At 54.6% G+C, this 15,604-nt stretch overlaps 1 protein-coding gene across 1 annotated transcript; it reads right to left on the bottom strand.

Annotated features, from left to right (window-relative positions):
* Positions 1 to 3,476: 3,476 nt before the first annotated feature.
* LOC308273270 (HLA class I histocompatibility antigen, alpha chain G-like) lies at positions 3,477 to 10,674 on the bottom strand (the record flags this gene model as incomplete). The annotated part of the gene is made up of 10 exons (XM_080710350.1): positions 3,477 to 3,632; positions 4,124 to 4,210; positions 5,053 to 5,141; positions 5,254 to 5,529; positions 6,080 to 6,355; positions 6,537 to 6,806; positions 7,003 to 7,109; positions 8,619 to 8,722; positions 8,776 to 8,999; positions 10,659 to 10,674. 10 exons carry the CDS (start codon positions 10,672 to 10,674, stop codon positions 3,477 to 3,479), a joined length of 1,605 nt encoding a protein of 534 aa, XP_080566476.1.
* Positions 10,675 to 15,604: the final 4,930 nt, after the last annotated feature.

Here is a 15,604-nt window from a genome sequence, read left to right as displayed (position 1 = left end):
GGCCACCTTGCCTTGGGGTTGACAGCTGCCACTTGGCCACTGCCACTCTGGGAGCTGGTCATAACCACCACACTAAAGTCTCCCAACTGAGCGACTGCGTGTCCTTACAAGGTCTGTCATACAGAGAAGGGCCATGACAGAGTCCTTCAGGGATACGGTGCTCCCCCCACAAATGTTTTAAAGTACAGGCGAAGGGTACATACGTCCTCTGCATGCATCCATTGTGGAGGAGAAGGCCTTGCATGGCAAACCCACTCTGGCAGGCCAAGCGCCCTGAGCATTTGATCCCCCGAGCCACAGAAAACCAGGAGATATCAGGCACTTCCAGCTCTTTCCCAGGAGGCCATCTTTTGATCCATACCTCAGCGAACAAACCAGATAAAGTATTCATACTCCATTTTTTTTTGTGTGTGTGTGGAACTGGGGGTGGAACCCAAGGGCTTTTCTACCCCTGGACTATACTCCTAGACCTATTTTTTATATTTTATTTGGAAACAGAGTCCACTAAGTCGCTGAGAGCCTCACACAGTAGCTGAGGCTGGTTTTGTACCTGTGTGATCCTCCTGTCTCAGCCTCCCAAGCGCTGGGATTACAAGCGTGCGCCACCACGCCCGGCTCATACTCCTTTTAACTGTGTAGCTGCTGCATTAAATATAGAATCTCTGCTTAATGGTCCCTGATCAATAACTTCAGCTTGCTGGGTGTGGTGGCGCATGCTTGTAATCCCAGCATTCGGGAGGCTGAGACCGGAGAGTCGCGGTTCGCGGACAGCCTCAGCTTCTTAGTGAGGTCCTCTGCAACTTAGTGAGACCCTGTTTCAAAATAAATAATAAAAAATAGGGCAGGGGGTGTAGCTCAGAGGTCGAATGCCCCTGGGTTCCATCCCCAGACCTGCAAACAAAACAAAACAAAACAAAACAAAACAAAAAAGAGGTGGGGTGTAGCTCAGAGGTAGAAAGCACCTGGGTTCAACCCTCTGTACCCACCAACACCCATATGAGAAAGAAAAGAAATAAATTCCACTTTAAAGTTACTCATTAGCCAGGTGTGGTGGTTCACGCTTGTATCCCAGCATTGGGGAGGCTGAGACAGGAGGATCGTGGTTTGTGGCCAGCCTCAGCAACTTAGTGAGGTTTTTTGCAACTCAGTGAGATTCTGTTTCAAAATTCAAAATAATAAATAGCGCTGGGGGTATAGCTCAGAGGTAGAATGCCCCTGGGTTCTAGGCCCAGTACCCCCCCTGACATACTACTACTAATAAAGTTACTCACTTAGAATATTAATTACCAATTTTATGTTGGCATCCCCTGGTGGCTGCTCACATTCCCCACTTCCAGCAGCAGGCCTCAGGTTCTCCCAAGCCAGCAGGCATGGCCGTCACCTTCATGAGGTTGCCAGAGAGAGATGAGGCACCCTCGCAGGACAGGGGGCGCTGTCACACCCCACCTCTCACCCTCACCCTGAGGCATTCCTGAGCATGTCCTCTAGCACTTGAACTGTCCCCTGCATTGGCCCACACAGTTGGAGCAGCTGCCAGCGGCCAGTCACGTGGGGAGTGACCTCTGTCCTTATCGATGGCTGACTGCAGCCTCTGTCACGCTGAGGGGGAATGGTCAGAGGCCAGTTTCTCTATCTCCCCAACAGAAGGACATCCCCCCACATTCCATAACCTTAGCAGCCAAGTGGCTGCGGTTCCCTGGGCTTCTGACAAGACTGCAGCACCATCCAGCAGCTCCGTCCAGGTCGGGGCCGCTACATCAGGTGTGTCATGTTGCGGGGGGCTTTCGCTTAGACGCTGAGCTCCACCTGTGTTGCCCCCCAGCCGGCCTGCAGGGTGGGCTGTGCCCTGGGCTCCCTGCAGCAAGCCTCAGGTCTCCTCCATACTGGCCAGCGGCTGTCCTCCTTCCAGCTGCTTCTGGAGCTGCGCACACCTCCCTCTCCAGCAAGCCACTTTGTACTACAACATCTGCTGCAGCTGCTTCTGGGCTCCCAGATCCTCCCCAAGTGTTTGGTTTTGTTTTGAGGTACTGAGGATGGAGCCCAGCCTCCCCAATGCTGGGATTACAGCCTGCGCCACCTCACCTGGCCTTCCTCTTGGAGCTGGGCTGCACAAACTGCCTCTGGCAGTGTAGGGTCTGTCTCCACTCAGGTTGTAAGGAGAACGCCTCCCCAGCCCCGCTGCTGCGTGTGTACCGCACTTATCCAAGGTCTTTCCCAGCTGCTGGAGAGACTTTTCAAGCTAACAGGACTGCCATCCACTTCGGACCCGGCCTGCGAGGTGCCAGTGTTCCCAGGAGGCTGGCTACTCAGTAGAACTCAATGGTGCCCAGACCTCCACCGTCCTCCAGGGCAGAGGGCTCCAAACCCGTGTCAGAAGGTGCCAAATTGCCATGTTTTATTTTGGGGGGGTACTGGGGATGGGACCCAGGGGCATTCTACCTATGAGCTGCACCCCCAGCCCTATTTTTTTAATTCTTTGTTTTGAAATAGAATCTCACTGAGGTACAAAGGGCCTCACTAAGTATCTGAATCTATCCATAAACCCTAATCCTCCTGTCTCAGTTTCCCAAATGCTGGGATTACAAGCATGTGCCACCACACCCGGCTTTATTCTTTATTTTGAAACAGGGTCTCACTGAGTTGCAGAGGGCCTCACTAAGTAGCTGAGGCTGTCCGTGAACTGCCATCCTCCTGTGTCAGCCTCCCGAATGCTGGGATTACAAGCGTGCGCCACCACACCCAGCTTATATTTTCAATTAACAATGAAGCACATGTCAGTCTTTCACCAGCACTGCTCACTCTGAGATCCTCCAGCACCTCCAGGGCCGCGGGATCAGGCTGTACCTTAGAACTCGTCTGCGCCAACTTTCTCACTGTTCTAATCCAAAGGCTGGACCGCCCAATATAGACGAAGATGGATTTGCTCACGGTTTGTGGGGATTCTGGGTTCAGTCTGTTGTGAGGCCAGGGTGTGTACCAGGCTCTGGCCTCCACCATTGCTACCTGGTTTTCTGAGGGGAAAGGGCTAAGTACAAACCAATACAGAACTCCCCTCAGAGGCTCTGTGCCCACATCCAGGTGGCTCCCTCTCCCCAGGACACAGCAGGACCCGGCCTGAGGGCATTTGCACTGGAGGTTCTTCCTGCAGACCTCCTCCTGCCCATGCCCTCTGTCCTCAGACCTCTCCTCATGTCACCTCACAACAGAGGCCAACTCTGACACCGAGAAGACAGCGCCTTCCCTGTGCCCACACTGGCCACCTCCTGAAAACACTCACCCTCCTCCATGAACACCGTCCTCTTCACTCTGCTTAGAGCGTGTCCTCTGCTGCTTCCACTAGAACACAGGCCCACAGCCTGGCAACTTAAAGCACTGAGTTGTCAGGAGGCAAAACGCACCACGTCCATACTGGGCTCACAGCAAATGTCAGCTGAGAGACCGCTGCGGGCACCGCCCTCTCTGCAGACAGGCTCTTTCTAGTGGAGCCTCAGCAGATGCTCCTCCAGGGCGCTGTGGCCCCGGAGGCTGCAGGGCAGACCCAGCCTGGCCAGGCTCTCCAGCCACAGAGGGCCTCCCTGCCCAGGCCTGGAGAAGGATGGGGCTCTGGGAGTGCGAGCCCCTGGGGTCCAGCCCTGTGGGAAGAGGCTGTGTCCAGGGACAAGGACGGGGGAGGGGGGAGTAGGACGCCCCAGCTGAGGAGCGACCAGGCCTAAGGCAGGACACGCAGAGCAGCAGCACAGCCCTGTCCACACTCGTCCTCACAGCCTCTGTCCACAGGGCGTCAGACTCAGCACTGCAAACACGGGGATTCTGGAAGGTTCTCAGGTTTATTTATTTATTTAGTTTATCTTTTGTGGTACTGAGAACTGAATGCAGGAAATTCTCCCTCTAAAGTACACCCCAGACCAATTTTCTATTTATTTTGTAACAGGGTCTATATGGTTGATGAGTCTCACTGCTTCCTGAGGCTGACTTGACCTCAACCTCCCAGGTACTAAGATTACAAGTGTGCACAGCACGTCCTGCCCAGATGTGATTTTCACTCTCAGGTGTTAGAAACCTTCCTTTTATTTACTTAACCCATTCATCACATTTCATGGCAAGGATTTGAAATAAAACCGACATCCAGATTGTTCTTGTCACTAGGGAAGTAGGAGGCTGTGGTCAGCGCGGCACTGAGCTGTGTCAGGATGGAGACGTCCAGCCACCTCTGCGGGGACAGGAAGTGACAGGAGGGCCCAGGTCCTGTGGGGAGGGTCCTGCTCAGGTGGGCTGGTCTCCTCCTTCCTCACACTACGCTGATGGGGACACAGAGGTGAGGATGGATCCAGAGGCAGCTGAGACAGAGCAGTCAGGGCCTTGAAGTCACAGTGAGGAGAGACCCCAGGGACCCCGTGTCGCTCAGTCCTCACGAGGCAGCCGTGTCACACTGCAGGGTAAACCATCACGGACAGATCAGATCAGCCAGTGCACGTGGTGACACTCACAGCCCTATAGGAGACTTGGCTGGGAGAGGATTATGGGAGGCTGAAGTTCCCCCTGGACTATGCTGTCACAGAGGTGTCTGAATCCACCTTCTTAATACTTACAGGTTTCCCGAGTGTAACTCATATTTCCACCTGTGAGAATATGAAAGAAAACATCCTGTGAGAGACTGGGGGTGAGGGGGGTCATGAGGACCAGAGGAATCCTCTAGTGCTGGCCCAGGGAAGGTTCCAGAAGGGTGACTGCAGACCCAGGGAGGACCAGGAGACACAGGAAGGAGGCTGACGGGCTGGAGCAGCCGCCTCCTGGAGTCTGTCCTCAGCAGGGCCCTCGCCCTCTGACCTCTCCTGTGGAATCAGGTCTCAGCACCACCTCAGGGCTGAGTGTGTCCTCTACTGCCCCTGAGCTTCACAAGTGCGTGTCAGCCCACAGCACCCAGGCTGGGGAGCGTGTGGGACAGCGCTTCCATGGAGGAGGCGGGGGCACCAGGCCTGAACCCTTCAGTGGACCAGAACACTGACCCCGAGCCTCCCTACCTGCTCTCCTCCTCCTCCTCCTCCTCCTCACAGCAGCCACCGCGGCTCCAGTGACCGCAGCCCCAAGGACAAGCAGGCAGACGACGAAACCCACGATGGGCAGGGTGGACTGAGGAGGCTCTAAGGAAAGAGGGAGGGCAGGGTGACCCCAGCTCTCAGCCCTGACCCTGCCGAGGTCCCGGGCACCTCCTGCTCTCCTGACACCAGGCTCTGTGCCCACAGCCCTGCTCACCCCATCTCAGGGTGCGGGGCTCGGGCAGCCCCTCATGGTCCACGTGGCACGTGTATCTCTGCTCCTCCCCAGAAGGCACCGGCACAGCCGCCCACTTCTGGAAGGTTCCATCCCCCGCGGGCCTGGTGGCCACAGTCTCCATGTCCTGGGTCTGGTCCTCCCCGTCCCGCTGCCAGGTGAGGCTGATGTCGGCAGGGTAGAAGCCCAGGGCCCAGCACCTCAGGGTGACGCCCCCGTCAGGTCTGGGGTGGCGGCTCACGTGTGTCTCTGGGGCGTCTGAGGGAAGAGTCAGGACACTGAGGCATTTTGTATTTCCTCCGTTGTCCACTGAGGCAGAGCCCACGTGACCATCCTGAGGTGGACAGGACAACCAGGGAGGGGAGTGGGGAAACCCAGACTCCAGGCTGGACTCGGCTCTGGATAATCTCCTGTTCCTTGGAAAGTTCTAGAATCAGTGGAGTCAGCCTGAGGTAGAGGCTCCAGGTCTGTGAGAGGGATTTCAGTTCTGACCCGGGTGGAGGCTGAGGGCTGTGGGAGGCTGGAGAGAGACTCCAAGACCCTGGACTGGGCAGGAGCCAGCCTGGGGACGTCGCCATGACGCCCAGGCTGCGCCAGAGTCAGAGGCAACAGCTATTTCAGGGTCTTTCTCTCCAGCCCTGAGAAAGTGGGTGCTCAGCGTCCTGAGAGCAGAACGGCCTCAGGGTCACTCTGCCCAGGACCTGGAGCCCAGGGCCACCACCCTCTGCAGGGGAGGGTGCTCAGCGTGGGGCGTTTCCCTCCCTCCTGTGGGCGGCGGGAGGAGACTCGGGGACCCGAACCCACAGACCTGCGCGCTGCAGGGCCTCCTTCCCCAGCTCCAGGTATCTGAGGAGCCACTCTGGGCACCTGCCCTCCAGGTAGGCCTTGAAGTGCTCCGCCTCACCAGTGTCCTCCCACTTGCACTTGGTGATCTGAGCCGCTGTGTCCACCGCCGTCCAGGAGCGCAGGTCCTCGTTCAGGGCGATGTAATCGGCGCCATTGTAGGCGAATTGAAGGTACCCACTGAGGAGGCGGCCGTTGGGTCCCACAGAGCATCCATACATCCTCTGGATGGTGTGAGAGCCTGGCCCCGCCCCCGGTGTCAACCGCGCCCCGCCATTAGCTCCGCCCGCGGGGATTCCCACCTAAACTGAAGATGGAGCCGGGAAGCCTCCCTGACCGTCCCGGGGTCCGGCCGAGGGTCTCTGCTCGGGGCGCCCTCGCCCTGGTCCAGCCCCGGGTCCCCGCGCCCGCCGGTCACTCACCGCGCTCGCTCTGGTTGTAGTGTCCGCGCAGGGTCCGCAGGTTCCCTCGGTCAATCTGTGCGTGGTCCCTGGCTCTCCTTGTCTCCTCCTCCCAATACTCCGGCCCCAGCCCCGCCATCCACGGCGCCCGCGGCTCCACCCTCGGGTCCGCGGCGTCGCTGTCGAAGCGCATGATCTGCGTGTCGTCCACGTAGCCGACTTCCATGTACCGGGGCTCCCCGAGGCCGGGCCGGGACACGGCGATGGTGAAATACGACAAGGATTGCGAGCCTGGGGACGGGGCGCCTGAGTCGCGACCTCCCCCCGCAGGCCCCGGGGTGGGCGGAGGGAGGAGGGCGCGGGACTCGGGAGGACGGGGCGCGGGGCGGGCGGCGCGGAGGGGATGGGGAGGAGGGGGCGCGGGGCGCACACGGGCGGCGGCTCCTCCTCCCCGCGGACCCCATTTTCCTCCCGACCCCGTACTCACGCGCCCAGGTCTCGGCCAGGACCAGGAGCCCCGAGAGCAGCAGGAGCAGGGGTCCAGTGGCTATGACTGCCATCCTCGAAGTTTGGGGAGGCTCTGAGTCCAGGAGGCTGTGTGGAGTTTATAACACCGAGCCACACCCCTCGAAACCCGACACCCAATGGGAGAGAGAACTGAGGCCACAGCAGGCGTGTCCAGGCAGAGGGGCCTGACACAGGTTGGGAAGGAGATGGGGAATCCATAAAGCCTGGTGTCTCCACCCCAGATATGTCCTAGAGCCTGAGACCTGAGATCCTCGCCTGGGGACCTGGGACTTCTCCCTGACTGCTCTAAGCGTCTGCTGCTTGTCACTTCATTACCCTGACTTTTGCCCCAGAGTTGTTTTCAAACATTTTTGTTTCATCTCAAACATATTCTCCAGATATTCTTAGCATTTTTTGTCGACACCAGAGGTAATTAAGTTCATGTGGATCATAGCTAACAATATTTGCTATATTAGAAATTAATACCAAGCTGGGGATGGTAGCACATACCCGTAACCCCAGAATTTGGGAGGGTAAAATGCAGGATTCCAGGTTTGTAGGGAGCCGGGCGTGGTGGCGCAGGCTTGTAATCCCAGCATTTGGGAGTCTGAGACAGGAGGACCTGGGTTTGCAAACAGCCTCAGCTACTTAGTGAGGCCCTCTGCAACTCCGTGAGACCCTGTTTCAAAATAAAGAATGAAAAATAGGAAAATAAAGCCGGGCGTGGTGGTGCAGGCTTGTGTTCCCCGGCCTTGGGAGGCAGAGACAGGAGAATTGGGCTGGTTTGGAGCCAGCCTAGCTGGCTTAAGACACCCTGTTTCCAAATAAAAAGTATAAAATAGGTCTGGGAGTGTAGCCCGGAGATAGAAGGGCTTCCAGGAACCCCAGTACCACCAATAAAATAAAATAAAATAAAATAAAATAAAATAAAATAAAATAGGGCTGGGCAGTAGCTTGGAGGTAGAATACCACTGTGTTCCATCCCCAGTACCAAAGGGGGAAAAAAAAAGAAAACAACTGGGAACGGATCCACCGTATCATCCGGCCACACCACTACTGGGTATTTTTCCAAAGGGGCTGAAAACAGAGAACTATAGTAATATATTCATATCCATGTTCATAGCAGCACAGATCACGATAGCCAAACTATGGAACCAACCAAGAAGGCCACCAACAGATCAACGAATTAAAAAATTGTGGGAAATACATGCAATGGAACACTACTCAGCAATAAAGAAAAATAAAATGACATCATTTGCAAGGAAATGAAAGGAGCAGGAGAATGTTATTCTAAGTGATATTAGCCAATCACAGAGACTGAAGGGTCATATATTTTAAAAAATATGTGCAGGATAGGCAGTGATTGTGATACAAGAGACTCCAGATGATGAGGAGACACCTCAGGGGAGCCCGGTGGGGTGGAGGAAGACTGAGGTCCATTAATAGAAATAACACCACAGACTAGGTGTATTCATGTGAGTATAAACCAGTGTCGATGTGGGCGCTCCGTATTGGGAGGGAGGGAAATGGGAACAAAATGCACATCCAGGCGCACTGCACGGAGTCCTGCCCGCTCAGAAGATGCCCTTCACCTACCCTCCAGCGATGTCCCATCCATTAGCCAGGTTTCTCCTCCTCTGTCGACCGCTCACACGGCACTCCCCATGAAGCCAAAGGCTCACGCTGGGGGACAGGAGGCACTGTAGCAGCAGGAGGAGCCCGAGGGATTTTGGCCACTTCTTCAAGACCTTACTCGTGTCTTCAGGGCTTGCTCAGGCCCAGTCATGTACACACCAGCACCATAGATGACGATTGCTGATTGGCACTGCAGCTTTATGGTTGGAGGGTCAGGCAGCACCCAGTCCACGGCGGGCAGCTCAGGTCGAGTGGTAACTTGTTGGCCCACGGTCAAGTGTTGAGTTTGCCCCAAGGCCCAGCAGCAAGCCAAGCACTGCTTCTCAAAGGGAGAGTCCTTGTCTGCGGGTGTCGGCAGGGCTTTGCTTCAAAACCCAAGGGCCCGCGCGTGATTCACCTATGGGGTCCGCCAAAGGCTCCAGACAGCTTATTTATTTATTTATTTATTTATTGCGGTACTGGGGATGGAACTCAGAGGCATTCTACCTATGAGCTATACCCCCAGACCTATATTTTTATTCTTTATTTTGAAACAGCGTCTTACTGAGTTGCAAAGAGCCTCATTAAGTAGCTGAGGCTGTTCCGGAACCGAGATCCTTTGTCTCAGCCTCCCCAATGCTGGGATTACACACGTGTGCCACCATGCGTCACTGGCCCTTGAATTTTAATTGGGTCTATTTCCCATTCCTTGGGATGCAAATGCTTCACTAAGGAGCCCATAGTGGTGGCTACCCCTTGTTCACTGGGTCCAATCAACATAAAGTTATCACCTTAAAGGACCGGTGTGACACCTTGTGGAAGAGAAAGGCAATCATTATCTCTGTGGACTAAATTATGACGCAGGGCTGGAGAGTTGACAGAGCCCTGAGGCAGCACAGTGGAGGTGCGCCGCTGCCTTGTCAGCTGAAAGCAAATCGCTCCTGTTGGGTAAGCGGTGGACAAGTATGGAAAAGAAGGTGTTAGCCAAATCGATAGCTGCATACCAGGTACCAGGAGATGCGCCAATCTACTCAGGGAAGGAAACCACACCTGGTTACTGTTTGGATAAGCTGCCCAGTCATTGCCACAGATGGCGCCTTTCCGGCTTCTCTTCCAGATTGTGCTGATTACCTCATAGCCAGCCAAAGGGGCCACGGGATGCCCAACAACCAGTCCCCTGATAACACACTCACTGGGGTATGAACCATCCAATCAGTAAACGCCCCGTACTCTGTGCGATCTTCCGCTGTGAGCGGAAGCCCCCTCCTCCCAGCTGCCTGATATAAAAGGGAGCTGGGCTGTCTTAATAAAGCTTTTGCTTGCTTGCTTATCTCCGATGGCTGGCCCTTGGTCTTTCCTGCGCTGACCCCCCTTCATTGGTCCCGAAGACCCCGACCCCCTTCAGTTACAGGAGCTGCATGTGGAGACACCGCTTGGTTAAGCTTACAGGCATCCCTGTCATTCTCCAAGGTCTGTCTTCTGCAGAGTTACATGGGGATGTGGTAGAAATGATCAACCACGCATGTTTGAATTTTTTTTTGTGGTACTGGAAAAAACTGAGCTACAGCCCCAGCTTTATTTTTTCTTTCTTTCTTTCTTTCTTTCTTTCTATCTTTCTTTCTTTCTTTCTTTCTCTCTCTCTCTCTCTTTCTTTCCTTCCTTCTCTCTCTCTCTCTCTCTCTCTCTCTCTCTCTCTCTCTCTCTCTTTCTCTCTCTCTCTCTCGTACTGGGAGTGAAACTCAGGGGATTTTCTACCTCCAGGCTATACTCCCAGACCTATTTTATACTTTATTTGGAAACAGGGTCTCACTAAGTTGCTGGGAGCCTCACTAAGTAGCTGAGGCTGGCTTCGAACCTGCGCGATCCTCCTGTCTCCGCCTCCCAAGTGCAGGGATGACAAGCGTGTGCACCTCGCCCGGCAACACAATGACGTTGTGGATCTTCTAGTGTCAACATCAAATACAGCCAGTGTGCGTCATCCCATAAATATCTTACCATTTCCTTTTCTCAGTGTATGGTTACCCTGGTGAAAGGCCATTGGATCCCTTGAGTGATGGGAGAAAGATAGATAGTAGAGCTTTCTGGTTCTGTAAAGGGTCCTTCCTCAGGGGCACTGACCTCTCCTTCAGTCAAGGGGTTTTGGGTCCGTAATCTGGCCGAAGTCTGGGAACTGGTTAATGGGGGCTGTGAGTCTCTGCTCTTATGACTGATGGTGGACTTTGGTACATTTGTCCTGAAAGTTTTCCCCTTATATAAATCAAGTTAGAGTTTAGTGGGTTTCCTCCAGTTTCACTTCTCGGACCATCATGACTACGCAGCCAACCCTGTGGATCTACAGGAGTCAGACCCTTCCTTCCACTGCTTCTCCTCTGCTGCCCGTTGTCGTGGGTACGGCCACCTTGCCTTGGGGTTGACAGCTGCCACTTGGCCCCTGCCACTCTGGGAGCCGGTCATAACCACCACACTAAAGTCTCCCAACTGAGCGACTGCGTGTCTAATCAAGGTCTGTCATACAGAGAATGGCCACGATAGAGTCCTTCAGGGACCGGTGCTCCCCCCACAAATGTTTTAAAGTACAGGCGAAGGGCACATACGTCCTCTGCATGCGTCCACTGTGGAGGAGAAGGCCTTGCGTGGCAAACCCACTCTGGCAGGCCAAGCGCCCTGAGCATTTGATCCCCCGAGCCACAGAAAACCAGGAGATATCAGGCACTTCCAACTCTTTCCCAGGAGGCCATCTTTTGATCCATACCTCAGCGAACAAACCAGATAAAGTATTCATACTCCATTTTTTTTTTTGTGTGTGTGGAACTGGGGGTGGAACCCAAGGGCTTTTCTACCCCTGGGCTATACTCCTAGATCTATTTTTTATATTTTATTTGGAAACAGAGTCCACTAAGTCGCTGAGAGCCTCACACAGTAGCTGAGGCTGGCTTTGTACCTGTGTGATCCTCCTGTCTCAGCCTCCCAAGCGCTGGGATTATAAGCGTGCGCCACCACGCCCGGCTCATACTTTTTTTAACTGTGTGAGCTGCTGCATTAAATATAGAATCTCTGCTTAATGGTCCCTGATCAATAACTTCAGCTTGCTGGGTGTGGTGGCGCACGCTTGTAATCCCAGCATTCGGGAGGCTGAGACCGGAGAGTCGTGGTTCGCGGACAGCCTCAGCTACTTAGTGGGGCCCTCTGCAACTCAGTGAGACCCTGTTTCAAAATAAAGAATAAAAAATAGGGCAGGGGGTGTAGCTCAGAGGTCGAATGCCCCTGGGTTCCATCCCCAGACCTGCAAACAAAACAAAACAAAACAAAACAAAACAAAACAAAACAAAAAAGAGGTGGGGTGTAGCTCAGAGGTAGAAAGCACCTGGGTTCAACCCTCTGTACCCACCAACACCCATATGAGAAAGAAAAGAAATAAATTCCACTTTATTTTTTTTTATTATTTTTATTTTTTTTGGTGGTACTGGGATTCCTGGAAGCCCTTCTACCTCCGGGCTACGCTCCCAGACCTATTTTATATTTTTTGAAACAGGGTCTCTTACGCCAGCGCGGCTGACTTCGAACCTGCGCGATCCTCCTGTCTCTGCCTCCCAAGCGCGGGGATTACAAGCGTGCGCCACCACGCCCGGCTTAAATTCCACTTTAAAGTTACTCATTAGCCAGGTGTGGTGGTTCACGCTTGTATCCCAGCATTGGGGAGGCTGAGACAGGAGGATCGTGGTTTGTGGCCAGCCTCAGCAACTTAGTGAGGTTTTTTGCAACTCAGTGAGATTCTGTTTCAAAATTCAAAATAATAAATAGCGCTGGGGGTATAGCTCAGAGGTAGAATGCCCCTGGGTTCTAGGCCCAGTACCCCCCCTGACATACTACTACTAATAAAGTTACTCACTTAGAATATTAATTACCAATTTTATGTTGGCATCCCCTGGTGGCTGCTCACATTCCCCACTTCCAGCAGCAGGCCTCAGGTTCTCCCAAGCCAGCAGGCATGGCCGTCACCTTCATGAGGTTGCCAGAGAGAGATGAGGCACCCTCGCAGGACAGGGGGCGCTGTCACACCCCACCTCTCACCCTCACCCTGAGGCATTCCTGAGCATGTCCTCTAGCACTTGAACTGTCCCCTGCATTGGTCCACACAGTTGGAGCAGCTGCCAGCGGCCAGTCACGTGGGGAGTGACCTCTGTCCTTATCGATGGCTGACTGCAGCCTCTGTCACGCTGAGGGGGAATGGTCAGAGGCCAGTTTCTCTATCTCCCCAACAGAAGGTCATCCCCCCACATCCCATAACCTTAGCAGCCAAGTGGCTGCGGTTCCCTGGGCTTCTGACAAGACTGCAGCCCCGTCTAGCAGCTCCGTCCAGGTCAGGGCCGCTACATCAGGTGTGTCACATGGTGGTGGCTTTCCCTTGGACGCTGGGGATGCTGAGCCCCACCTGTGTTGGCACCAGCTGGCCTGCAGGGTGGGCTGTGCCCTGGGCTCCCTGCAGCAAGCCTCAGGTCTCCTCCATACTGGCCAGCGGCTGTCCTCCTTCCAGCTCCTTCTGGAACTGCGCACACCTCCCTCTCCAGCAAGCCGCTTTGTACTACAACATCCGCTGCAGCTGCTTCTGGGCTCCCAGCTCCTCCCCAAGTGTTCGGTTTTGTTTTGTGGTACTGAGGATGGAGCCCAGCCTCCCCAATGCTGGGATTACAGCCTGCGCCACCTCACCTGGCCTTCCTCTTGGAGCTGGGCTGCACAAACTGCCTCTGGCAGTGTAGGGTCTGTCTCCACTCAGGTTGTAAGGAGAACGCCTCCCCAGCCCCGCTGCTGCGTGTGTACCGCACTTATCCAAGGTCTTTCCCAGCTGCTGGAGAGACTTTTCAAGCTAACAGGACTGCCATCCACTTCGGACCCAGCCTGCGAGGTACTAGTGTTTTCAGGAGGCTGGCTACTCAGTACAACTCAAAGGTGGCCAGACCTCCACCATCCTCCAGGCAGAGGGCTGCAAACCCGTGTCAGAAGGTGCCAAATTGCCATTTTTGGGGGGGGGGTACCGGGGATAGGACCCCGGGGCATTCTACCTATGAGCTGCACCCCCAGCCCTATTTTTTTTAATTCTTTGTTTTGAAACAGGTCTCACTGAGTTACAAAGGGCCTCACTAAGTATCTGAATCTGTTCATAAACCCTAATCCTCCTGTCTCAGCCTCCCAAATGCTGGGATTACAAGCATGCGCCACCACGCCTGGGTTATATTTCCAATTAACAATAAAGCACGTATCTGTCTTTAACCAGTACTCTTCATTCTGAGACCCTCCAGCACCTCCAGGGCCGCGGGATCAGGCTGTACCTTAGAACTTGTTGATAAGTAAAATAAAAAATTAAATGCGAGTAAAATAAAAATAATGTGCATATGGCGGAGTGTGAAAAACACGAGAGAGGTCCGGTACACATGGCATGTAAAGTTTTAATGGCACGGCTCTCCCGGGGATCAGGGCGAGGCACCGTGGGGCCCTTGCGCCTGTCCGAAGCTAGAGGACGCGGGCTCTCCTTTTAAAGGCATGCATCTCGCGAGATGGGGGTTTACTCGCGGGAATGCCCAATTCTCGCGGGGGTTTCAGCCCCTCCCTTGCCCTGCAGAGGTCATGTGACACAAAGTCACATGAGTGCAGGACCCAACTTAACATTCCGGCCTTTTGATGGTAGGGATAATGGATGACGATTGGACCCTCTAGCTTCTTCCTGCTGTCAAGGGGCGTCGTCAGGGGCCCCAGGCCGGGAGGAGTCGGGAGTTCAGTCCCCCAGAAGGGGGTGCAGGTGGGTGCATAGCTGCAGTGCGAATTGGAGGTTACCCTGGACAGCTTAGTGATGTGCGCTTGAGGAGGCTTGAACAGGCAAGGGCTATTAAAGAAAAAAACAAATCATGAGATTGAGCAGGCGACCAAAAAGGAGACTGGCTTACTCAGTACCTGGAGAGCTACCCTGAGCTGGCAAAGAGGATGGAGGTTGAGGGATCCAGGAGCCATCAGTCTTCAGCCAGGCTGAGTAGGGCCAGCGGCGGGGCCTGGTCTGGAAAGGTGCTCCCCCTGTGTTGAGGCACCTGCGGCTCACCCTTTTCCAAGGGCACTGTTCCAGTGGCCCTCCTGGCCACACGCCGAGCAGTCTGATTGGTAGGCGTGGCTTCGCCCCACTTGAGGCAGGCTCCTGGAGGTAGTTGTTGTTGCAGTCCTCCACACCTAGGTGGCGCTCCAGGGGCTGAGCCGCCACCGCCAGCCGAAGGGCAGCTACCAGGGATCGGCTTTTTTGCAAAGTCGGAGTGTACGCTCCATTTCCGCCTCTTTCTCTCTGGAATTAAAACTTAGATGCTATGTTAAGGTTCTGTCAGCTGCGACGGACCTATACTCACAAAGAGCAAGTCCCGAGACGGGTGTCCAGCAAGAATGGCAACGCAGACTCCGCACGGGCAGACAGAGAGTGTCGCCCCAGCCCCGGCCTGTCGTTTCCCGCAGCACCTAGGGCACGCCCGAGCGGGCCACCCAGCAAAATTGCAGTCTGGCGCAGGCCAAGATGGTGACTGTGACATCACCAGGCAGTGACTATGCGCCATCACAAAATGGCAGCTGGCGGGAAAATAAATGGAAGCTGATGGGGGAGAGCATTTGGAGGGATACCAGACCGCTTATAAAAGTTCCTAACTATTCCTGGGCCACCGCAACCTATTTCCCAACTCGTATCAAGGCAGACAGGCTCTCAGGGCATCTGCTAGTATAAAGGTTCGACTCCCCATAATTGGTTCGCGGGCGGAAACGAAGAACAGGAAATGGGCGTCCCCGATTTCCCTGCTCAATCGTTCGGAAACAGAGGTTAAGAGATAGGGAAGAACGTCTTCATTCCTTCTCAAAACCGGAGGATGACCTGGTCATCCGCAGCGTGGTCCCAGTGGACCGGGGGACAATGGGTCACCAAGCGCTTGGATTTTTGGGTCCCAGTG

Source organism: Muscardinus avellanarius (genome assembly GCF_963383645.1).
Source record: "Muscardinus avellanarius genome assembly, chromosome: 14".
Taxonomy (NCBI): domain Eukaryota; kingdom Metazoa; phylum Chordata; class Mammalia; order Rodentia; family Gliridae; genus Muscardinus; species Muscardinus avellanarius.
Note: the sequence above shows the minus strand (reverse complement) of the source record. Positions and strands in the feature narration are given on the sequence as shown.